The sequence below is a fragment of the Antedon mediterranea genome, chromosome 10 (assembly GCF_964355755.1).
Source record: "Antedon mediterranea chromosome 10, ecAntMedi1.1, whole genome shotgun sequence".
Classification (NCBI taxonomy): Eukaryota; Metazoa; Echinodermata; class Crinoidea; order Comatulida; family Antedonidae; genus Antedon; species Antedon mediterranea.
This window is the reverse complement of record NC_092679.1, coordinates 21,986,619-22,012,889: the sequence shown is the minus strand read 5'-3', so window position 1 is coordinate 22,012,889 and position 26,271 is coordinate 21,986,619. Positions and strand designations below refer to the sequence as shown.

Sequence of the window (26,271 nt, the reverse complement as noted above, 5' to 3'; positions counted from 1 at the left end):
CTTGTCTACATCACATTTTTTTGTCACATAAATTTTATAGTGTAGATAGAGCTTGAGGACTACTGTGTTCAGGGGACACTTTCACATAAAAAGAATGATAGGAAACACTCCTATTGGTCCGGGAGGTGTGCCCTTAATAGGATTTCTACCGTAAACTCTTACTTTTCCCCATAAATCTTGTGATCTGACCAGGTATATCCCCGTTTGCAATCAAATGTGAAGATCCTTGGTCACTATCAGACGGCAGTGAGTCCTGACCGTACTGATCGTAACTATCGTTCTCGGGTATGTAACTTCTGATGGGCGTTCCGAGCATCGTTTTGATTTCGTTCAGCGCATTTCGTAATGTTCCAGCATTGCTGTCTGACATGATGTCCTGCAAGAAGAATGTATAAAACTTATTTTTATTTGATTTTCTTGCATTTTTTTAATTATGTTCATTATTGTTTCTATATTTATTATGATACTCTGTATTTTGCTCTATTAGTTGTGGAAATAAATATTATTATTATTATTAATTTTACAACTTCCAACAGCAAATTATGTGAATCACCAATTACAGGCTTTCTAAATTAAGTTTCACATGAGGCTAGGTAGTGGCACTGTATTGGAACTGTTCATGACTTGAACCAAAGACCCTGGTATTAGAAAGATAGCAAAAAGTATAATTTGATTTTTTTAATGAAAAAATAGATAAGTTACATATAATATTGAACATAATCTTATTATATTTTTATAGTGGTGTTATTGTACTGTAGATGGGAATAGACATTACTTAATAATATTCATTATCATATTCACTGTATTAATGCTTTAAAAATTAAATAAACAAAAAAAATAATTACAATAAATACAATCATTCTTACTTTATTCTCAATTCAACTCTCAATAAAAAATATTATTTGCCCAATATATTACTACTTGTAAACAACAGCGTCTACAATGCCCAGACTAAATAAATTATAAATTTAAATAATATTAAGAAATCTATTAAATATTGATGACCAAATAGATGAATTGTGTTTTTTGTAGAGTGTTGATTACATTACCATGTAAAGCTCTGTCTACACTATCAAACTCTATGTGACAAACAAAAAATGTGATGTGCCCATATAATGGACATGATGATGTCATATCACTACCATATTTGGGCACATGACACTTTTTTTTTATAGTGTAGACAGAGCTTTAAAACAAACATGACAGAGGATATTGATGAGTGACCAAGCTTACCAACCTCCGCCCCCCCCCCCCTCCCCAGCAAAACTATACCCCCAACAGTACTGGAAAATCTACACTACCCACCCACTCATATAAGCTTTTTGTCTCTATTCAACATGATATAGACTGAATTAATAACTAATACCAACAAAACACAACGTCTTTAAATAATTGATTTCTACAATCCACCTTCAGTGTCTCTCATAATTGTTATGAACATAAATAATTTAAAATTCAATACACATTTTAAATTCACAACCACCAAGAAAATCCCTTAAATCCATTGTCATCTACTCATTCATTTTTTGAGTGTATCCCTTTTTACATTATCTCATAGTGTTGTTTTTAAACATGTTATGTAATATTGTATTTAATAACAAAAGGAATTGGAAATGTTTATATGCGCTGTATTTTTAAAATTATGATTTCATATAATAAATGAACTATTGGTTTCACTAAAAATCTTGTCATATGAAAAATTAATTTATATTTATAATTTTATTTGGTTATTGGTAATTTCTTTTACAATAACATAGTGCATCGATAACTGGATTTTTTTTTTTATAACAATGCATATAGCACTATAAGTAATTTATACGTGTTTCTTTCGACGCTTACTAATGTTAAAATTAATATTACAATCTTCATAATATTAATAATGCATTCGCCTCAAAGAAAAACCACAAAATCCAAATCAAACAATTGATTTGAAACCAGATTTTCAGTGCTACATCTTTACATATGGCAATATTTGTCAAATTCTGTATTAAAGCATCTTATAGGTAATGTATCACATGCGGTGCATGTATCATGGAAGGATAGGATAAGGATTAGGGTATGATACAGGCGTAACATGTGAAACACGTGATGCTGTATCACCGAATTCACCTATGATACTGGACAAATTTGGATACTATACAAATATTCGGTTGATATTTTGGACTTGCAGCAACTCTTTCATGAACCTCTACATAAACAAACTATTATTATTATTTCAAGTAAAACTGTAGTTAAGTACTCCAGTAGCTGCAGTAGAATTAATGTAGTAGAATAATTTTGACATGATCCTTCAAAACAAACTAAACAATATTGAGCTGTTTTGAGTACAATTAGATTTGAGTGATCATAAACTAAATGTATATTATCAAAATGTATTTTTAAACATGAAAAAACTATAATTAGTAGTTTTAATGACTTCACAAACTACATACGAACTTTATGTTTATAGATTAATAGAACGTTTTCAATCTATTAATGGATTTGGAGAGGAGAGTATGTAATATTTACAAACACTCGCCTGTCACAGTTAATCAAGAATCAATTAATCATAAGAGTTTGAATAGAAATGATTTACATTTCAGCGTCTATGTACTTCTACTCTTAATGTCAACTAACAACTGACTAAAATGTTATGTCATTTAAACAACAAATGTCATTGTTGGTAATTAGAAACAAAATCAGTATTAATTTATCAATGTTGTTTTTTAAATGATTTGATGATAATTTTGATAATGCAACAAATATCATTGTTGATGTGATTGATAATGATATACAAATAATGAATGTTTATGAGTGTAATGGTACAAATAATGGCATGAGGTGAATGATGAAAGGTTATATTTCAACAAGGCGAATGATGAAATATAACCTTTCATCATTCACCTCATCCCCAAAAATGTTATTGTTATAAAAAAATAGGCAGCACTGTTGTATTTTACATTCAGAATCACAGTTATGTTTGTACATTTTTTTCCTTCCCAAAGGCTAAAAAAAGTTAATACTATTTATACTATTGCACAATATGTGACCATAATCCTCCGATAAAAAGACAGGAATAATATTTAGGTGTTATATAACAACTAATATCACTGATATGTCAATGATTTTGATGACAATCTAATATTACTGTTGATATGTCAATGATTATGATTTTAATAATGACAACTTTTTTTTTAACAACCACGATTTTCCGCATTGGACAGATCAATAGACAGTAATAATAATAAATATTGTCCATATAACATCTCAATAACAAGCCTGCATTACAATTTCCAAGAAAGTGTTCTATGAATATTATTTTCTTTTACCCATGCATGAAAATCAAAGAATTACCACATAATTATAATTAATTAAAATATGAAACAATTAACGAAAATTACTAGAACATAAATTACTATAAAAAACGGGTGTTGAAAACAAACACAACCACAGTCACCACAAGTAAAAACGGCAAAAAATCTTGAAATAAACATCGACTTTTAGAATTTACATAAATATATAAAAAATGAATATGCACATGGCGACTAGCAACACTTAAATTGAGTTGAGTTGATAATGCCAGAAATGATTATACCCGTCAAACTTGCACCAAGCCTAATCTCAACTCAGAGATGGCAAATGAAAATATAATCCTCGACTGATCAGGGATGATAAATCAGAGATATCACTTCATATCGTCGTCGATATACATCGCTTAAGTAACTTGTCAATGCGTTAAAAGCCTCGCAAACTAAACTTGCAGCAGTATTCGCATTATCGTTACCATAAATTAACGTAACGGCGGTTTTCACAGATACATTCGCTAATGTATTGTAATATTAATTAATTGTTAATCAGTAAATAACAGCATAGTGAACGAAAAAACAACTTTTGCAATGATGTTTTTCGTATTTGAATCAGAAAACTATTTTTTATTTGAATGGTAAATGTCAATTTAACAAACAAACAAAGAAGTTTTTTCAGTACTAATTCAACGCTTAAAACACTGTTAATATACTAAAAGAAAAAACAAATCCAATGTTACAAAGTCAAATAATTATAAAATAGAACTGTTCATTGAAAATGTCTACACTATCAGTGTAATGTGCCCAAATATGGTAGTGATATTCCCAAATATGGTAGTGATAACATCATCATGTCCATATATGGGCACATCACATTTTTTGTCACATAAAGTTTGATAGTTTGAATAGAGCTGTAGCCTGTACTTACCTTTTCTAAACTTTGTAGTGTACTTTGTCTTTCTTTCAACTTCTGAATGCTTAACACTATCTTATGCCTTGCACCTTTTGTAACTTTCTGTTATAAGAAAAAAGATGTTAAACTTTATGATAATAAAGCAAATTGTACATTTGGATAGATACTAGGGAGCATTAAATTTGAGATGACCTATGATGTCACATGTCTTCACCTACCTACTAGGAAAATTATATACTACAAATAATGAATGTTTATGAGTGCGATGATACAAATAATTTCATGGTTTATAAATTATACAAAAAAAAACCCAGAAAAAAGTACTACATTATTAGTATCACATGATCGTTTTATAATACTATCAAATGACATGTGAACCACTATCGTCCAATCAAATGACAGGAATCTATTACATGTTACTGTATATTATAATATAAATAAAAAAATATATAATAAATTTCTACAGTTTACAATATTATAAATGACCAATACGTAAATATATTTTTATTTTTAAAAACAGTTATTATAACTACTCATCAAGTAATAATATAATTAATAAATATACAAAAATAAAAATGTTTAAAATGATATTTAAAAATAGAAAGTAATACGTTTATGATGAATGACGGAGAATAATAAGTAAATGTCCTCACACAATGACGTCATCAAAACAAGCTCTAAGGCATTCGAAAAAATCGTGTGTGTGTATTTATAAACATGATGGTTTTTAACTAGCAATTTAGATCGTCAAAAACATGCAGTATAACTATTCATGTGTCACTACGAAAATGTGTGTAGATTCTATTTTAGGTCATAATCACAACGTACATAAACATAGGCCTATGATGATGAATTGTTGGTTTTATCTATTTTAATTTATATTGCTATTTATCCATTTAATTTATGCTAATTAGCTAATGTTTAATTGTATGTTATTTGCTGATATTTAGTTTAATGCTAATTAGTTGATGTTTAGTTTTATGCTAATTAGCTACAGTTTAGTCTTATGTTAATTAGCTATATGTTCAGTTTTATGCTAATTAGCTATATGTTCAGTTTTATGCTAATTAGCTATATGTTTAGTTTAATGCTAATTAGCTATATGTTTAGTTTTATGCTAATTAGCTATATATTTATAGTTTTATGCTAATTAGCTATATGTTTAGTTTCGTTGCTTACAATTTAACTGTATTACAGTGGAACCAGTCCCTTGGGACACTATTTAATGGGGACACTTTCCCATGAAACAAACAAGAAATATATGTTTCAACAATATGGTGAACTCCTACTCACAGGAGGACACTCGGAGGAGGAGGAGGACATTTTTTGGGGGATCCCAAAGGGATCCCCTTAATAAAGGTTCTACCACATATAATTAAATATTATTTTTTCATAATTAGTTTAAATATCAAAGTTAAAACATACAGTCCCAAAGGGGTACCCTTGATATATATTTAATTTTAATTTTTTTTAGAAATAGTTTAAATATCAAAGTTAAAACATAATGTACAACTAATCGGATAAAACCAAATCAAGTTAAAAAGGGGGACGCCTTTTGGGGGTCCTAAACAGGTACCCTTAAAAAAAGTTCTACATTTTTTTAGAAATACAGTCGACTCCGCCTAAGTCGAATCTAATGGGACCGGTATAAAAATTCGAGTTACGCGAACTTCGACTTACAGATTTGCCAAAAAAAAATGCTAGGCCTAGGTTCACTCACTAGCCGCGCTATGGCTAGGCCTAGTGGACCCTGCCCTGTCGCAATCGCGGCCCACGCGATGAGCCTTCTTGAATTGAGTTTGCTTAGCTAGCTAGCTAGCTAGGCCTAATAAATGCTAAGCCTCTTTATCGGCAATGATAAACTGTATTTTCTTTTATGGTTTAAGCCCGAAACAATACAAAAACGTATAATAAATACATTTCGGTTTTTATTCGAAATCGGTATCCATTGTTTATTGCCATCAGTCTAGCACAAAATAGGTACCCACAAAACGCCGCTCAAGTTCTCAACTCTGAAACAAGTCATACACTATACACTAGCGCGAGTTGTAGGACGCCGCCTATACTATACAACCTGCTTGAGAGAACCGATATGGTCCCACATTATCCCCTCTGTTGTTTGTTTCATCGGCTTTTTTAGCGCGTTGTTGCCGCGTAATTTGTGACTTCGACTTATACGATATAAATCACTAAAGAATGTGTGTATTCGGACCGCAAAAAGACATCGACTTAGACGAATTTCGACTTAGAAAAATTCGACTTACAAATAAAAATTACACAGTAATATATAGGAAAGAATTGGGACTTTCCAAAAAATTCGACTTTCGCGATTTTTCGACTTACGCGAATTCGACTTAGGCGGAGTCGACTGTAGTTTAAATATCAAAGTTAAAACATAGTGTACAACTAATTGGATAAAACAAAAACAAGTTAAAAAGGGCATCACGCATTAAGCAAACACTTAGTGTAAATGAATTAAAACAATAGCATAGGAAACAATATGTAAAACTAATTCCTTCAAATAACAATACGAATGGCAGATTCTCATCAATTTTAATTTGTTAACGGATCTGTCACTAGAAACTGTAAACACTTTATTTTTTATAGCGATACAGGATCTATTGGGACTTGTAATCACAAAGACTCCAAACAAACATCTTGTATTTACAGAATAGATTCAAATTTAAAACAACATTAATAATAACCTCACTTATATTTGATATTTTATAACAGCAGAGAAACACAACAAGCATCATGAATTTCTTTTTTTAATTTTATTGCTTTAAATTACAGTTTTTCCAGGAAAGATTTCTTTGATCTAAGTTTTAGTCAAGGTGAATAACTAATATGACATATTCAACAACATTAAAAACAATCTTTAACATAAATTTTTTTCGAGAATCATAAATAATAAACCAAAATTCGAGTCAATTAGGAAAAGTATGATATTAATAATGCAGCAACAACATTGTTTGTTATTTTTTGTTATATGTGAGACAAAATAAATGAAATGAAATGAAATCAGCTGTAAATAACAATGTTTTGCTAGGTAAAGTCAACATAAACAAGGCATTAAAACCTACACACATTTTATAATAGTATTTGAGTGACGTCATTTACGTAAGTAACTCATCATAATTAACCTAAACAATATTGCCTGAATGTCTCTTAATTAAACATCGGTTGGAAAAACAAACTGCCTACTTATTTAAAAGCAAAGAAATGGTTATAAAAAAACTCAATTTTGGGAAATTTAAAAAAAAATTTAAATGAGAAACTTGAATCTGTTCAACAATTAAACAAAATACTGAAAAAGGGGTTGAAAAAAAGGTAGAATGACGAATAGAGAAAAAACTACTACAATTTAAAACTAGAAAGCCACTCCGAGAGGGCATACCTCCGCCTACTGTAAAATTCTCCTACATCAGATTTCTCCGGTAAAAAAAATATATATATATATTTGTGTGTGTCTTAATGCTGTTTGTGATTTAGGCTAATTTCATTACAAGCATGTGTATGCAAGTTTGGTGTAATGGTTATGTAACAAGCCTTTCAGTTAACAATAGCTTCAGTTGACTAACAATAGAACAGCAACGCGAAAAGCAAACGAGTGAAAAGAAATAGGTTTTTTAAACTACTTGCATCAAAAAATGTGCACATTCAATCAAATTATGTTTTAAAATTACAAATCACAAATTATAACTCTTGCCTCTTGTTCAAAAATTAAGTTTTTTGGACAAGTAGTTCGAGAAAATGCAATTTCAGTTTACTTGTTACTTTAAGACTGCTCGCCGGCCTATCTTTTAACACTAGCAGGTCTAAAAAAGTATACTAAAAAGTGGTCCAGAATTGGGACTGTGGTCCCAAAATTTAATGGAATGGTCCTTGACCACATATCTATCTCTCTATTCATTTTGCTAAAGATCTTGTAATTACTTTTTGAGTAATCCTGCTAACAAACAAACAAACAAACAAACACACGCTACCGATTACATATACCTCCTTGGCGGAGGTAAATAAAACTATGGATCAAAGAGAAGATTGCTAAAATGTCTATCTCAGGATTTTTCAAGCTAACAAATTCACCAAGGAACTGCAAGTTCAGTTTGGTCATCTTCAACTCCTTGACCAAACTCAAAGTTTCTGATTAAATGCAAAGACAACAATGATTATACAAAAGTTTTACTATATTCTACAAAAGACATTTACTGTATTCTGTTAAAATTAAAGAGACTCTAACTAAGATTAACATTATTGTAATAGTTAAAGACAAATAACAATAAAAATACATTTTCCAGAAAAAGAAGATGGTCCAAATAAGACTTGGGAAACTGGAAATCTTCTTGTAAAAAAATGTTAGTAGGGTTCGATAGAAAACCCCTTTTCACAAAGTGCCTTTTTTAAACAAGAGATACTGTAAGCAGTAGCTTTACCTTTTACAGAAAAAGAGCTCCCTTGTAAACATTTTGGAAACTGAATTGATTTTGGGGACCCGAATAGAATTTTTTTTATTATTATATATTATTTATTAAACTTTCTTGGGTTATCGCCAGTTCATTCAGTTAGTATTGTTTTCTTGTACCTGTTTTGTGTTTGTAAATTGAATGAAATGAAATTTTCACAAAAACATTGATGGGAATTCTCAAAGTAACTTTGATGTTGTGAATGATAATTAATATGATATCAGCAAAAAAAACAAAGCTTAGAAATAACATTCAATGATAATGACAAAACTATTGATAACATACCATCGCCTCAAGTTGTTCCTCTGTGAGATCTAACATATCTTGGTAGGTTAATTGTTGAAAGATACAAGAATATTTATGTAGTCTCAAAGTTTTCAACCAACTTGGTACATCTGAAAAAAACAAATGTAGGTAAAAACAATTTAATACTAATCTTGTTATGGGATATACTGTAACAAAAATAAAATAGCAATGCTACAGTAAACATATATCTATTTTGAAAAAGCGGTATTCATGCAAGATACAAACAAATTATAAAAAAATTCCTTTTTTGTCCAAAAACTGGAAATAACAACAGTGCTCACAACAGTGAAATACTTTTGTTTCTTTCAATACAATAATATACTAATTTCTAAAGTGAATCAGTAAATATTTGAAATGATAAAATTTATACAATAACAGAATTAAAAAATAAACAAATAAACAATAAATACTGAATATAATAACTATTTTAGGTTTATTAATTCTCTACCTGATTGGTTCAAAAGTAAAGTGTTAAGATTCTCATCCTAATTAGGCAAATTTAACTTATTTAACTACAACAAAGTTTTAAACCCTTGACCTGACGGTTCCTATCCCATCATTGTAGCTATCCAGAAAAGATATTCAAATCATTTTCAAACACACCTACTGTAGTCTATTTATGTTTGGCATGAAAATCAACATGTGGATGGGGGAAAATACATTGTTTTGGCAGGAAAACGGCTTCCGGAAAATTGAGGCTTAAGATTAGTACAATGTGTCCTTTAATGGTACACACATCATCAATATAAAATGCATTAAAGAATAGGATACAACTTCATAGCCAAGAATATAACATTTTTCCCTCCATCACTCAATTTTATCAAAACAAAGATAGAACAAAGGTGAAATTCAGCATTTTGTTTAGCAGTTCTTCCCCTTGAAAAGGTCATTTTAATGGTCCGTTCTACATAATCAAAATCATCCTCACCCCTCCTCCGCCCCACATTTGACATTCGGAAACCTCCTTCGCGTCATAATACAGTAACTAGCCGGAAATACATTCTAGAATCTTCTGATAATGTTCTGACAAAAGTTAAGCTTTATAATACCAGACTAAACAGGAATGAACTTGGCTCAATCAAACCACAATCTTTAAGGTCGCTATCAAAAATTAGTATATGTTTAATAAATAGATTCTTGGATCATCATCAAATTTGTACATTTTCTTCAAAAATAAGAACTATTTGTGAAGGACACAAATAAAATTCTGAATGGAGGCCAAGTGTTGTCGGAAGTTTGTGTTAGGGAGCGGAAGTTGGTAATGTTAGAACTTTTGGAATCAAGCCATTTCAAAGTGTGATTTCAAGAAACAATTTGTAGTTGTAATAATAATAATGATTATTTGATATTTAGGCCTACTAGATAGGTTCACATCCAGATTTCATCATGATCAACTTATGATGCTTCATTGAACTTATTTGTTACAAATGATTAGCTTTGATTTATCATGATTAGCTTTGATTCCATCATGATCAATTTACTTCATGCATGGACCTATGGTAGTGTTGGTCTTGTTACTGTATTTTTTAAAGCAAGTTCATTAATGCAAAGTTAAACATGATCGAGCATTAGAATGGTTCACATTCAGATTTCATCATGATCAACTTATTCATGATGCTTAATGTGAACCTGCCAAAACTGTTCATCTTGATATTCTTTAAGCATGTTCATTCATGCAAAGTTATGATCAAGCATTAGCTGGGTTCACATTCAGATTTCATCATGATGAATTTACTTCATGTGAACCTGCAGTACTGTTGATCTTGATATTGTTTAAGCATGTTCATGCAAAGTTAAACATGATCAAGCATTATAACAAGGTTCACATTCAGATCTTTCATCATGATTAACTTACTCATGATGCTTTATGTGAACCTGCAGTACTGTTGATCTTGATATACTTTAAGCATGTTCATGCAAAGTTAAACATGATCAAGCATTATAACAAGGTTCACATTCAGATCTTTCATCATGATTAACTTTTTCATGATGCTTCATGTCGCATGGTGTTGATCTTGTTATTCTGCCTATTCATTCATGCACAGTTATACACATGATCAAGCATTAGCTTTATGTCAATTTGCGACAGTTCATACTCGTTTCTCGTCTTCTGTTCTAAATTTGGTTTGTCATCAACCATAAATTGCCTAAGGCACCAATTTAGCACCTAAAAACACTTCCAAAGTTTGTTTCTGAATTGTTGCCAGGTTATGTAAAATATTGGATATCAATTATTATTATTATTATTCAATTATATTGGCAGAAACATACCTCCAACGAAAAAATCTCTGACCACCAAATTATTCATAAATAAATTTTGATGATGTTGTTTGTACAAAATTTTAAATTACTTATCCAACCAAGAAGTAATAATTGCTACTCCGTAATTACAATAATAATATCATTTGTACTATAGCCACTCGGGTAAAACTGAGTAGCTGTTATGCAATCTCAGTTAATTAACAAGGTATCCTATGCATTTAGAGATCAAAGGCGGAAACTGCAGTTATATAAAAGCTATCATAATCAGAAGATTAAATTTTAAATTACTAATCTATCTCATACACGACGATGTAATGATATACTGTGGTTAGAAATAATCTATATTGTAAACACTCACTATGCGATTGATTGTGTAAAAATAAAATGCATTAATCTTTTTTTTTTCCTCAATATAGACAATAAGGCTGTAACGGGTTTTCTTTGTGATTTATATATTGATAAAATATTTAAAAACATTCAAGCACTTTACTGTATATATTGGAACATTCATTGATTATACATTAAAGGAACAGTTTCAAACTTGAAACTTTTGATTATTATTATACATTGAATTAAAGGGACAGTTTCAAACTCAGAAATTCATAAATAAAATTAAATTAAAAGAACAGTTTTAAATTTGGAACATTTGTTTATTTAAATTAAAGGGACATTTTCAAACTTAAATATTCATTGATATATTAAATTAAAGGGACAGTTTCAAATTTGAAACTTTTAATTATTATTATTATTATACATTGAATTAACAACAGGGACAGTGTTAAACTTATAAATTCATTGATAAATCAAATTAAAATTTCAAACTTGGAAAATTGATTTTGTCTTTCAATTACAATAGGATGGTACAATGACATGACACCGACAGTAATTGGTAACTATTAATATGGGTTCATTTTCAACTCTGTCTGTTATTTGTAAAAGCAATGTAGTAACCTTGGTAAAATTAGAAAAGGTATTTATCAACGTGTCTAGAGAAACACATTTTAAAAGCATTTTCACACACAATAAACACTATAATATTTGACCTTAATACAAAGTTAATTTCTGATGTAATATTTATAACTTTCACTTGCAATTTTATTGTATTTGTTAAAAAAAGCTTATAAGAAAAACCGACAAACTTGACTTTACTGATTCAAGTACTGTATATGCCCACTCTGGGATATAATCTCATCCTCAATAGTACAGTACAGTACATGGTAAAAGAACTAAACATTTTGTGAGAACAAATTTAAAATAGGAAACACCGTCAAATGACTCGCTACAAAAAGAACCCAATCACAACAACTGAAAATTGAAAAAAAAAAAAGAATTCAAATAAATATATACTGTAGGCCTACACTTGAAGATGACAAGATACAGTACTATAGGACAAAAAGAGAAATAGGCTCTCTGTGGAAAATAGAAGTATACAAAACATCATCTAAAGTATCTTCACATTTTTATATGGAGACTATCAAATACATTGGTTGCACCCTTACTTAATTTGTACAGTTATTCATAGTAGGTGAACATGAGAAAGGCCAATAAGCATAGCCAACAGTGAATGATTATGGTTAGCCTAATTCCAGACTATAAAAGCAAACTCAAATGTTTCCATGCATGATTGAAATCAAGTTATCCAATTTTACTACGTGCTGTTAATCAACGTTTCTTGTGTTAGGATACTCACCCTTCATCCCGCTGCCCTCCTCGCGAAAAGTACACTTTTGCAACGGTTGCATGCTACCGTCCTCGTTGTGTGCCTCGGTGCTACTACCCGACGACGCCGTGCTACTTTGAGGAGACAACGGAGCATGCTCATTAGATTGTGAAGGCAAGGGTAACGATCTACTACCTCGTGTATCAAGGTCTTCATGCGAGTACCAGTCTTGCGTTGATAAGGACGATTGCACCAATGTGTCGGGAGGAGTTAGTGAATTCCGGCGATTATTTTTTTGCGGAATATTCAAAGTTGTTGTGGATCCGGCTGAAACAGAATAACATATTAATTAATATTGCGTATTTGTCGTTTACAACATACGTCTGCCATAATATACTACATCACCAGGCTGTTTAAAATTTCTGGTTCTGAGTTTGAATCTCGGTGGAGGGCAGCTTTTTCTCATTCTCACAGATTTCCCTATGATATATTGGGCTAGAATCTAACCTATTGTATAGCCATCAGTGCAAGCTCGGTGGTCTAAAGGTATGAACGGCCCAGGCTAGTGATCTGGAGGTCATGGGTTCGAGTCCCAACAGAGAATTAATAGCATATTATAGTATATCAAATGTACTTGTACAATTATGTTACAGAAAGGCTACCATCTTTTACAAATTAATTTATGCATGGTCTCAAAAACATCTATTCAAAGGGGGATTACAATAAATTTATATTTTATTTAGTTAAGAATAACAATACTACATCAAACATTGATAGAATAGATTTAATTTGTGGGCAAAATAACATTTTCTTGGAAAAGAATTTGTGATTTCTCATAATATAATTCCAGATCCATTATATTCTATTTTTAAGTTCTATTTTTGGAATTTCCAAGTACAAATTAAACACATATTAGTGGTATTTATAGTTTAATTATGCGTTTCACTATCACTAACAAATTCACCGAAGCAATTGATGTATCTACCTCTAGGTGAATTATTATTGTATATTAAAATTGAAATACAAAAATTTTGTGTTTTGGTAATGGTAAAATTCACCTTGAAAGAAAATATTGTAATTAACAATAATACTATGTCTGTTAATTAATAATTAATCATTTTGTCTACAATATATAAAAAAAATAAAATTATGTTTGTTAATAATATTATCATTTTGTCTACAATTTATAATATTTTGTATGCAAAAAAGCTATAGTCAAGAATCGTTAAAATCAACATGCATGGGTTTAATGGCAGGTGACAGGGAAAAAAAAACAGGAACTAGTTATAGTTATTGGATGGCCTAAAGTTTAACTTGCTCCCAAAAATATTTAATTTTCTGTTTGTAACGTCCAACTAATTTTTTAAAAACAATGCTGTAAATAAATATTAATATACCATACAGTACTTCAAAATGTATTACCATATATTTCGGTATATAAGTCGCACCTGTGTATAAGACGCACCCCCTAACTGAGAGTAAAATATCGGTATTTTTTATATCGTCGGTGTATAAGACGCACCTTATATTTCATCAAAACAATGTTTTTTTAAATTGTAATCAATATTATTGTAATAATATATTTTGTTATATCTGCAACGGCGTCCTTTATTTAGGTTTTTCTTACCTAGGCTCGGCCGCGCCCAGCCTCAACAGCCGCAACATCGAGTGCATAACCATGTGTGTAACACGTATGTGGACTAGCCTCGCTCGATCATTTCGAGAGGGCAGACGTTTTCACGGACAATCGTATTCGATTAGTATCTATGTATCCGAGAAGTGTGTACGCTAGGTCCATGCTATAATCACCTGGAGAATATACTAGTCGAATACCGTACACCATGTGGCCGCCAAAGAAGGGCTTGCGCTGGGGGTACGGCGATCGTGCGTATAACTACTGTATAAATAAATACTATTCCAATCGTACGACGTAAACGTTTACAAAGGAAATTTAATCGCCATAATCAACAAATCTTTTCATCATATTTTTAGTATAACATCATGCTAAAATGCCTTGAAAACTAGGCAGAAGCAGGTTGCCGTTACGTTAGTTAGTTACTTTAGCTAGGCCTAGCCTACTCAGGCCTAGCAAACGAGGTGACGATAGCCTAGGCCTAGCCTTAGGCCTATGTACAATCTGTGTGGTGAGGCACAATATGTTCGGTGTATAAGACGCACCCTTAATTTAGAGGTCAAATTTGCGTGTCAAAAGTGCGACTTATACACCGAAATATACGGTATATGTCACCAACTTAATTAATAGACTATTGTAGATCCCTTAATTTGGGATACCCAATTCTTGATACTGTATCTACTGTAGATTTCACCAGTATCATAATACAGCATCAAATGTGTTTCACAGTATCACCTAGTATCATCAACCATAACCTTTAACCTTACATGATACAGTCGGACATGATACTAGGAGACATGTAATACATGAGAAGCTGTATTACCAATATTCCTATGATACTGGGCAAATATTGTTGTATGTGGCGATACAGAACTGAGATACAGAACTCAAACTTATAATAGGGATCTACAGTACTGTATTTTCTAAACCTAAAAAAAAATCATTTTATTAAAATATTGTAAAATTATCTTTTAATATAAAGTACATACTTGTAGGAATAGACGAAGTAGAAGGTGGACCACTAACACGGACGTTAACTGCTGGCGGAGCGGACACCGTATACGTAAGTGGAGGGTGGGTCAAGCTATTTCCAGCACTGCTGCTATAACTATTTAATGTTCCCGACGTGGTCTCGCCAATACCAGAGTCTCGCCAACCATTTATTTTACTCCCGTGCATAAAATTCCTAGATTCGTTATTATAGTGACCGTTTGATTGATACGGCGACGTAGACGGTGAACCCTCCGGAGAAATCCTCGGTGGGTAGACGCCATGTCCGTTCGCATGTTCGTCCAACCGTCCCAACCAGTATGTTAACGATCCACGTTCGTCGTTTGACAAAGCCGGGTGTATGAGTAAATACGATAACAACTGTCGACATTCATCAAGATGAATACTGCCCTCTAGTGAGTGAGCAAGTATTTTTGGGATGATATTTAAATACTGTTTTTTAGCTTCCACGTTTCCTGGTTGTAACAACGGAAGATGCGAGAGTAACTGTTCGATAGCGGTCTCTTTGTTTTTACTCAGTAAACTGGCTACAAAACCTGTAAGACACAAGAGAAAAAACATTATTTTTATTTCATACATATATGGACATCATGATGTCATATATGTTTGGGCATATCACTACCACATTTGGGCACATCACTACCATATTTGGGTATATCACTACCACATTTGGGCACATCACATTCTTTTTGTCAAACTAGTTTAATAGTGTAGACAGAGCTTTACATAATTAAAACAAACCATTGATTGTGAATGATGACATATTTTTTATTTATCAATGTTATATTGTGTTCCATTTTAAATTGTTTAAACCACTTGATAGTAGATTAAGTTCACTTTTTAGATTTCTTGTTTCTTGGTTTTTCTTTGTATATGTTTTAATGTATTAATGAGATGAATAAATGAAGTGAAATTTGGATTAAAGAATTGGTTACAAAGTGAAGTGTATTTATAATAAGGGATAAATGACTAAAAATGAACCAGAAAAAGGAGTACACTTCCTCCTAATACACTAGATAAGCTACCGTACATGAGTACACTGAACCTTTAGCCAAGACAACTTGAATTGGAGATAAACATCATTTTTTATGTTTCATGGATTCAAGATTCAAGAAATGCTATTAACCCATTTAATATGGAAATTCATTTTGCTTGGCATAATAAGGAGACAATAAAAGCTACAAAGAAAAGTAAAAATTTAAAATAACCAAATAAATCATATTTTTTTTATTCTTGTCAGCTCTTACATTTACAACTCCACCTAAAAAAAAAACGGCTGCAAATCATTACCAGCATTTTATTTAAAGCTCACAAAAATGTGTATAATCACGGTAGATACTGACTGATGCTGGTATCCATTAAAACATGTAATTAGTAAGCAGAAATAAACCATACAGTAGGTATGGTACGATACATATATCTTGCTTTATATATCCCAAATTTCATTTTCGAACAAATCTATGACTATGAGAGTACAGTACTGTACATGAGTATGGGAAAACATAAAATAGGTGACCGAGTAGGGTGAAAAATTCCAAGGAGAAACAGAAGACAAAACAATCTTCGCCAGATGAACGAAGGCAAGATAGGATAATAATATCAGATGCGGATACAAGCCCACCATGGGTAAAGGATGATCCGTATGATGACAGTGGAGATGGCTATTAGAAGAAAACGAGACATACCCATTTCCCATTACTGTACAGTACTTTCTCATTTTCACACAAGCATCAAATATCAAATGTTTATTTGAAATGGGGGAAGATTTTCAAATAGGTCACAGAGATCTAGTGATGATAGGTGGGTGGCATGTTTTTGCCCGAAAAAATGCTTTAATAATAATAATATCCTGGATTTATATAGCGCCTAATGTTGTGAAACCTCTAGGCGCTGAACATTATTATCCCAGTACAATTAATTCAATTATGTTATTTACTGTAGAACCTGGGTTGGTTTGTCTACATTATCAAACTAGTTTGACAACATTTTTTGTCACATTAACTTTGATAGTGTGGACAAAGCTTTAATAAACCAACTTTATAGACTGTATACACTCCATCCTAAAACCTGCACTAACCTGACTGTTGGTAATAATTAAATCCGGTACATTTTAAAAGAAAACCACATGTATAAAAAACTGTACAAGGAAGGAGGGAGACAGGCTCATTTTAAAAAGCCCCTTCCTTCCAATCTGTATCAATAAATAAAAGGAAACAAGAACACATGGTAAATTCAAAACATAAACACTTCTCGAATGTGAACTACAAATTAATGAAGAAAGAACAGGATTTCTTTAATCACATTACATCAATTGTGAGGATTCAATTTTAGCCAAATCCGGCATAAAATAGCTGGAGGCAAGGAAAACATCTGCACTACATATTTTATTCAAAGGTATTTATCCCCTATAAAATTTCCTATGATGTCATTCTGATTGAAGTGAGGTCAAAACATCCTAGAGTAATTACTATACAGGACAAACCCTCTCCTTCGGTAATTTCCCTTACCTCTAGACTGTCACCCGGAATGTCCTTTATAGACGTCTTTAACAACATATTTAATTACCAATTTGTCAGGTTTATAAGTAATTGGGCCAATTGAGGATGCTACTACTTTAAAATGATTAAAATGAGGTTTGCCATGTTAGTTTAGTTGCCTCAAAGTTTCCGGAGAATCTGTCTCATACAATTTGTCCTGTTTCTATCTTCGACAGTCAGCGCACTTTATTTTATAAAACCCGCCCTCTCTCAGTCTCTTCTACATATTTTACTCAAATATTCTGAACGTTTAATTTATCATTTTAATTTATTTTAGAGTACCAAGTCCAAAGTTTAAAATTGAAAGATATTTCAGGGAATAATTTCACCAGTGTAGCATAGCATAAAGCTATTTAAACAACCTTATTGCTACACATTTCTATAAAAAAATAAACAAAAAATCAGTTTATTCCAACTTCTGTTATTGATTAAATTTCCAAACGAATACTTTTCAAAATGTGTAGCAATAAGGTTGTTTTGTATAGCTTTTTGGTATGCTACACTGGCGAAAATGTTCCCTGTGAAGTAGCCTACACAAAATGGTCGATTGTCTATAAATTATTTCATGTCCGACCATACTGTAGTAAATTGTCCACATGTGAAACTGTATGGTATCCATATGTATTCTTAGAAAAAATACCCTTAAATTTAATTTTCTGACTTTAATATTCTTCTATGAAATCAGAACATCGTAAACTGTTATTAGATTTCTGGTAATAAATCATTACCATTAAATTACTGAGAAATACACACAGAATAAGAATGTAAATTACTGTTTCTCCCCCTGAGGTTGTTTAGACAATCTATGGTAGATTGATATTAAATATACAGGAATATACCTTTACAGTACAGTTATTGGTACAGTTAGTAGTACAGTAGGTACAGTGATAGAAATTAGCGAGCGTCTGTTGCGGAACAGTAGGGCAAATGTTAACTTTACCTACAGTAAATGCAATCTTTACTGTAATTAATGAACCAAACAGTGTGTACTAATACTAGTCATATGCATGCATACTCCCTCATCTACTGCCCCGAAACAAAAGTTTGCTATTAAACGATACTGAAACGTGGTGCAAGATTTTGGTATGAAATTTATTTGTGTAAGATTGTGCAAGACAGGCTGAATTTCGCACATTATGGCTGTCAACAATCTACTTTTCTTGATCTACTAAATGGTACTTTAAAATTATAAGTACTTGAAACAATTTAATTATTTTTAAAATTTGAACATCAGGGAAAGCTCTGTTTACACTATCAAACTAGTCTGACAAAAAGTGTGATGTGACCAAATATGGTAATGACATGTTTAAATATGGTAGTGACATGCTTAAATATGGTAGTGACATGCTTAAATATGGTAGTGATATGCTTAAATATGGTAGTGATATGACATCATCATGTCCATTTAGGCACATTTTTTGGTACTGTACATAAAGTTTGATAGTGTGGACAGAGCTTTAGGATAGTTTACGAATACTGTATATATAAAGAAATTGAAAGTGTATCAACTTGACAATATCAATTGATTGTAATGTAATACTGTGTTATGTAATGCTCAAATGTCTGTACTATACATACAGTACTCTATATTTTTTACTTCCTTGTGAAATTCCTAACACAGCAGCCAAGTCCAAAAGTAAATATATTCACTAATTGGGTCTTTCAAACGGGCTAAACATGCAGGGGTAAATTTCATCTTAAAATTTTGTTTAGCAATATTGCTAATCAAACCGATTTTTTAGTCAAGAAACACAATTTTCGAAATTTATAGCAAAAAGGTTGTTTTGTATAGCTTTTTGCTACAGTACATGCTACACTGGCGAAATTATTCCCTGACAACATGTGTGAATTACTATTGTAAGTTTTGCCAAATAAATCTTCAAATAAAAATTTTTTTCAGCATCAATGGTTCAAATCATATGTTTTCCCCACCTACTGTTTATACAGTAGAGACCTGTAGGAGTTGCTTCTGGGAGCCAACACAAAGTGTCCTCTTAAAGGCTACCCCTAAACAGGAATAGCCTCATGGGTTGGCCTTGTTGAACCTACAGTATAATGTCATTCACAAATCCTATTTTTAACTATTTATGTGTCCTAAATGGAAGTTTATTGTATGAAAATATGTCAATAATAATAGATAATGTTAAGTCTCCTACAGTAAAAAATTGTGTTACTTTTAGTCTTAAATTTCAAAATAAGACTAGACTACAGTATACTTTGCCATTATAGTTATTTGTTGATTATCAATATCATGGAGGTAAAAATACTCCATGGAATATTATCAAAGCATTTTGTTTACTGTAGCAATTATTTGCTTGTTTTTGTTCAGTTGTCAACAAATCCGCTTAATTTATTACAGCCTCGTATTGTGAAAGTGTGTTCTTAAAAAAATGAGTGTGGGTGAACAGCAAATACCCTCTCATACAATTGGCTCATCACGTCTATTTATAGGCGACCCTTTGTTTTTGTGCAGGATATGACCTAGTAACTTTATGTAGGCTTGTATATTTTAATGGCAACACAGTTAGATTTATAGTACTGTTAATATTATAGTAGGCCATGATTCAGCAAATAGGAAACGCAATGGTTATATGCTAGATATTAATGGTAGATAACACTACTAATTAATTATTCATAATCAAAAAAAATTAATTTTATATTTTGTTTTATCAGACTTCCATTAATTATTATTAAACATTTAATACAAAAAATTAATATTGAAGAAACATTCTAACTATTGATGGGATTGAAAGGAAAGAAAATAAATGATGGGAAATGTCAATAACATTTGTCATTTATAAAATGTACTGTATCCATTTTAAATTCAGATGGAACTGGATGATGCAACAAACCACCTCCAACTTGCACCCACCCATCCCTTCTCAGTCAAATAATAATACTGTGTACATTAATTTTAATATATAAACACATCAGGCAAAGAACATTAATTCTAAACCGCCCGGTGATATTTAAAATTTAATAAATTATATAAATATGGAATTTTTATTTTAAAAAAGTGTACAAATGTTTAAAATTTAAAAAAAAAATTATAATTTTTTTTTAGTACATCAAGACTTATTTTAAAGTTTTTTTTGTGATAATGCCCATGTTAGACCTCCCTATTCCTCCAAAAAACTAGAATTCACCTGTGAAAAATCCCACAAAAATCTAGCCTACTGTTTACAAAATTGACACATTTTAGACAACAACCGTCATAAAAAAATAGTTTAATTACATTTTTTCTGTTAACTGTACATCTTCATAACAATTCTAACATTACTTCAATTTTCATAATATGCGTAGTAAAATGAGTTTGAATCCAAAAAAAGAAAATAATTTTTGTTTCAAATGCGGAGACACGTTTAAGCTTGTCGGATTTCTCTGTAAGTGGGTGGAAATAATGCAAGATTTACGTATACAAATGCTCATAGGAATAACAAAGTACAATAATGTACGTCGATTATTATAAGTGTACTATGCATCCTGGTAATTGAAGAATTGCCAAACAATTATAATTTTACTTAAGATTTACAAACAATAAGACATCATGTCTAAAAATAAACAAAACAATTTATAAAATTGTAAAAACGAGTGTATTTGGCTTAGATTTAGATTTTTGTTGATATTTTATTTTGGAGAAATATAGATGAACAAATATCAAACTATACAGTGTAGGTCTAAAAAAAGATAAAATTTTCCTTAAGATTTATGAAAAATAAGATATCATGTCTAAAAATAAACAAAACAATTTATAAAATTGTAAAAATTAGTGTATTCGGCTTAGATTTGATTTTCTGATATTTTGAAGAAATACAGTAGTACAGTACATGAACTAATATCATCAAACTATACGGTGTACAGTATGTCTAAAAAAAGATAAGATAAAATAAATATCTTATCATCGTCAATATAAAACACAGCATGAAGATACAAATTTAAGATATATTTTTAGAGTGAAAAAAAAAACTATGAAATAAACATTAGTTCTATCAGTCAGTTAAATAGTCAAAATGTGTTTTTTGTTTACCGAACAAGAATTATCCAACAAAAATTATTTAAATAAAAGAGAATTGAAAATAATTTGTTATGATAAAATGGCTAGAAATCTTGTAGCTGATAAATCAATGGTCAATTTAGTATGAAAAGAAAGAATTTCGAGGCCGCAACTTAATGACGTCAACAGCTATCACAGGCAGACATCATTTGTGACGTTCTTGCGAGTTCAAAAAACCCTTCTAGAAAAACGCAGGAAACTCAACTTTTTATTTCATGTATTTCTTTCAAAAAACCCCGAATAATCTGAACAAAATCAAGATGGAATTAATTATCAAATTATTAATTAATTGCAACAAATTAACAATTTAGCAGGATATTTCTTAATGAGGAAATAATGTTGATGCACTTCCTATCTTAAGCAATACCAATAAAATTAATGACCAGGGCTTGATTCAATTTATCCACTGGACCAGTTGGCTTAAGATTTTACTTGTCAACATGGAATTTTCGCTAGCCTAAAACTAGCTACCGTATATATTCAAATAAACGGCCCGCTTTGAATAAACACCTTGGGGCAATTATTGCCTCGAATAAGTGGCCCACCACATGCATATAGTGTACACAATATTGCATTACTGTACAAAACATTTCTAAATTGTAATAAAATTTATTGATTGACAATGACATGATCTTCAATTTACCAAGCATTTTGATACAATTTTTACTGTATTTTATCACTTCTCAATATTAATTGTGTTGTATTTTTTCATATTACTTAGGAAGTATTTATTTGAATATAAATTGTTCCATATTACACCCAAAAAAACGCCTCCCTCGAATAAACACTGCCCTATTCAAATACATACTACAGTGTATGGTATGCTATGCCACCAATACAAACAAAATAGGCAAGATCAAAATGGTTTTATGAGATGTTTAAAATGGCGCTGTGACTTATAGTACACAAAGGGCAAGTTAATTTTTTTTTTTAGTATAGACTTTCATTAGGTCAATTAATATGGGAAACAAGTGTGGAATTTCTCAAATTTACATGTTATAAAAAGGATTTTAAAAGCGCTACGAGTATGACAAATATTAGATTAGATTATTACTAAAGAGAAACTATGAAGAGATGAAATCGAAGTAGAGAAAAAAAGGGAGATACTCACTTCGATCGTTTGCTTCTAATTCCAGCTGCTTAAACGAGTCAGACTCGCTATTAGACTGATCCAAAACAAGCGCGAGAAAACGAGCCTGTGTCGACGTTATCCGTTTCAAAAGAGAATACAACGCAACTGTTTGTTCGCAGTGGTTCCATTCCTTGAACAGACTGGAGACGGCGCTGACTTGATCCCGAAAGAGAAACGTCGGTTTACCGTTCGTCGGCATCTTGGGACGAGATCTCTGGATGCTGATTTCTTTCAGTCAAGTTGACGGATCGATGTCAGGCCAAGAACTTGGCTTGCATCATGATCTAAATGCTAGTAAGAACAAGTTAACAAGGAAATGAGTTAGCCTCCTGAGAACACGAAGGAAAAGCTTATGTTTCACTGACAGGTCAAAGGTTAACAACAAATTTCAATATACTGTCAACAAAAACAATATCAAGACAACATACTGTACATCTCAAACAAATAATTGTTGTGTGAAGATTTCGAGGTATGCTGCTTTATGGTTTGAAATGTGAGGACGTCGATCCAACTGTATATAAGAAATCGTATTGACTTGAAGTGGATGTTATATGGGCAGTGAGCTATACAAATTGGAAGCCATTCAAATGGGACTTCCTACGATGAGTAATATTTGATAAATCTGCTTATTAAAGGAAGTATGAAGACGTAGTTGGATGTAACACATGACTCTAAATCTTATAAATTCATTATACTATTTATATATTTAGTAAATCAATATTTTGGAGTTTGTTTTTTTAATTTTTTTTATTTCATCTTCATCCAACAGCGACCAAAGTCGCCCATAACAGGATTGAATCAATAAATGTAACAACACAATTAGCTAAAATTACAGGTAAATCAATACCATGTAGCAAATTATCATATAGAAAGTAATTAAATAGATGTAATACTAATAGCAACAGTAATCTTACAACGAAAACAATAATAGTATCACAAAAAATATCAATAAACGGATTACAATAGCAAATAGAATAAGCAACTTCTTGAATATTCCTATGTATTAGGTAAATTATGTACTGTACAGTACCTATTGGCAAAAGGTAAACTTAGTTTAAAGTTACAATTACATTAGATTTTTTACATAAAAAAACCCTGAAACCTTGTCCCCTACTGTACAGTGTTTCCTCCTAAACCAATACTCATGTTGCGCATCGTGCTGAGACGCCTTTTAAACCAATACTCAAGTTGCGCATCGTGCTGAGACGCCTTTTAAACCTTTAATTCGCGTACTAGAACTGTAATTTTTTGGCAAAAAAATGTGTTTACTTTAGGACGAACGCACATCGCAATTTTCTCTATATGTCACATTCAGGTTGTAAAAAGATCATTACTGTATAAATTCACCAACTAGATAGATGGCTCCATGGTGTAACCGCTAGCATACAGCATATTAAACACAAAATGTATAGTGTGGCACAACCTAGCAAAACGACAATAATATAATTATAAATTTGTTGTCTGAGGACTTGTGAAAAGGGATTATGATGTCTGAGATTTTAATTACCAGTTAACACTAGCAGCTCACACATTTAGTACTAACTGTACAGTACTTGATACTATATAATTTTAATATTCCCTGGTAGTCAAAATTATTTACGGTACAATATCTTTTTTCTCAAATTATTATAAAACAATAGTAAGGTAGACTGTAATATCATATTAATTTGTTAATTATTTTTTAGCATCAACATCATTCAAAAGGTGAATTTTGTTCTTAAAGCAGCCTGTCTTCTACTTTGAGAATTTATTCATGCACATCCAATGTTTCAGTAAAGAAAAAAAGCGTTATGTTTTCCATTAAAATATTCGCAGAATGTACAACCATTTGAAGATGAAAACGTGAATACGCATGCTGAGTATTATATACAGTTAGCCAACGCTTTCATTTCAAGCAAATAAATTATGAATTTAGAAAAAAGTGCTAGTACTGTAAACTGTTGATATTCCTCTGTTTACAATATCAGTCGCATTTAAAATAGTTTGAGTGATAACATTTTTTATGGGGAGACGATATTGGTAATTCAACCAAATTCAGACGAGGCAGTGATTGTCACACACCTCACTCTAGTAGGCTACCACTAAACAATTTTTACTAAACTAATGTAACCTCTAAATTATATAGGCTTTATTTTCCTCTCATAATAAAGACCTAATAAGCCTCCTAACTAGTACTGTAGTACAGGTCTACTCTTTAATACTCTAGTAGTAGTACAAGTCACGGATAGCTAGGCCTACATATACAGTATATACTACAGATAGGCCTATGATGGCCCAGAAACTAAGCTAGGTAGGCCTCTAAACAGTTTCATTGCCTCTAGCCTAGCCTAAATTATATTAATATTACTTTTAGTTAGGTTACACCAAAAGAGGCTAGTTTATCTAATTATGACTTAGGCACCATGCCCACTTTTAGCTAACCTAGATAGTATTAAGTATTACGTTTACTATATTGTGTAATGTCCCGAAGACAAGTATTTATCTAGGCCGGGATCCAGGTCTTCAACAATAGTAGTAGCACGGCTAAAAACGTCATTCTGAGGCGTTGAAACAGCTCTTTCCGCTCCGCAAAAAAAATCTAAATATCCCAAGATTTCAGACCAAAACACAAACAGTTTAAGCCAAAATATGTTACAATTGTAATAAAGTACGGCTTCCCGAACCTTAAACTTACCATAACGTCATTTGTAAAAGTATAATATGTATAACTAACCTTTTACAAATGAATATTATACTAATCTTCAAAATAAACCACCCAGGCCTAGCCTATCCTCTCTCTCTCTATCCTACTCGAGTCTCGCGACGATCGGTCACAAAAACATGTGTCACCGGACGCTACCACATAATATTAGGTGACTATTGCCAATAACATAAAATCACAAAATCAACAAATCTACGTTTTATATAATAGATTTATCTAAAAGATATAACACATTTGTTTTAAAAGTATTAAAAATAGCAATAATTGATTTACAATTCACAATATTTGATAGACAATAATATCAGTATCATTAAT

At 31.3% G+C, this 26,271-nt stretch overlaps 1 protein-coding gene across 4 annotated transcripts in view; it reads right to left on the bottom strand.

Annotated features, from left to right (window-relative positions):
• Positions 1 to 26,035, bottom strand: part of LOC140061059 (protein Smaug homolog 1-like) — a 35,313-nt gene extending 9,278 nt beyond the window's left edge. For 2 of the 4 annotated variants that reach the window (XR_011847397.1, XM_072107473.1), the window contains exons 1-7: positions 25,969 to 26,035; positions 23,235 to 23,546; positions 15,511 to 16,068; positions 12,919 to 13,215; positions 8,946 to 9,055; positions 4,213 to 4,299; positions 163 to 376 (exon numbers count right to left, since the gene is read on the bottom strand). Coding sequence is in view for 3 of the 4 variants with exons in the window: in XM_072107473.1 (XP_071963574.1) it covers positions 163 to 376; positions 4,213 to 4,299; positions 8,946 to 9,055; positions 12,919 to 13,215; positions 15,511 to 16,068; positions 23,235 to 23,454 (1,486 nt within the window). In the remaining variant the exon portion in view is untranslated. Of the gene's footprint in view, positions 1 to 162; positions 377 to 4,212; positions 4,300 to 8,945; positions 9,056 to 12,918; positions 13,216 to 15,510; positions 16,069 to 23,234; positions 23,547 to 23,683; positions 23,789 to 25,929 lie in introns of those variants that run through there. The other 2 variants (XM_072107474.1, XM_072107475.1) reach the window with 2 other exon arrangements.
• Between the last annotated feature and the right edge of the window lie 236 nt (positions 26,036 to 26,271).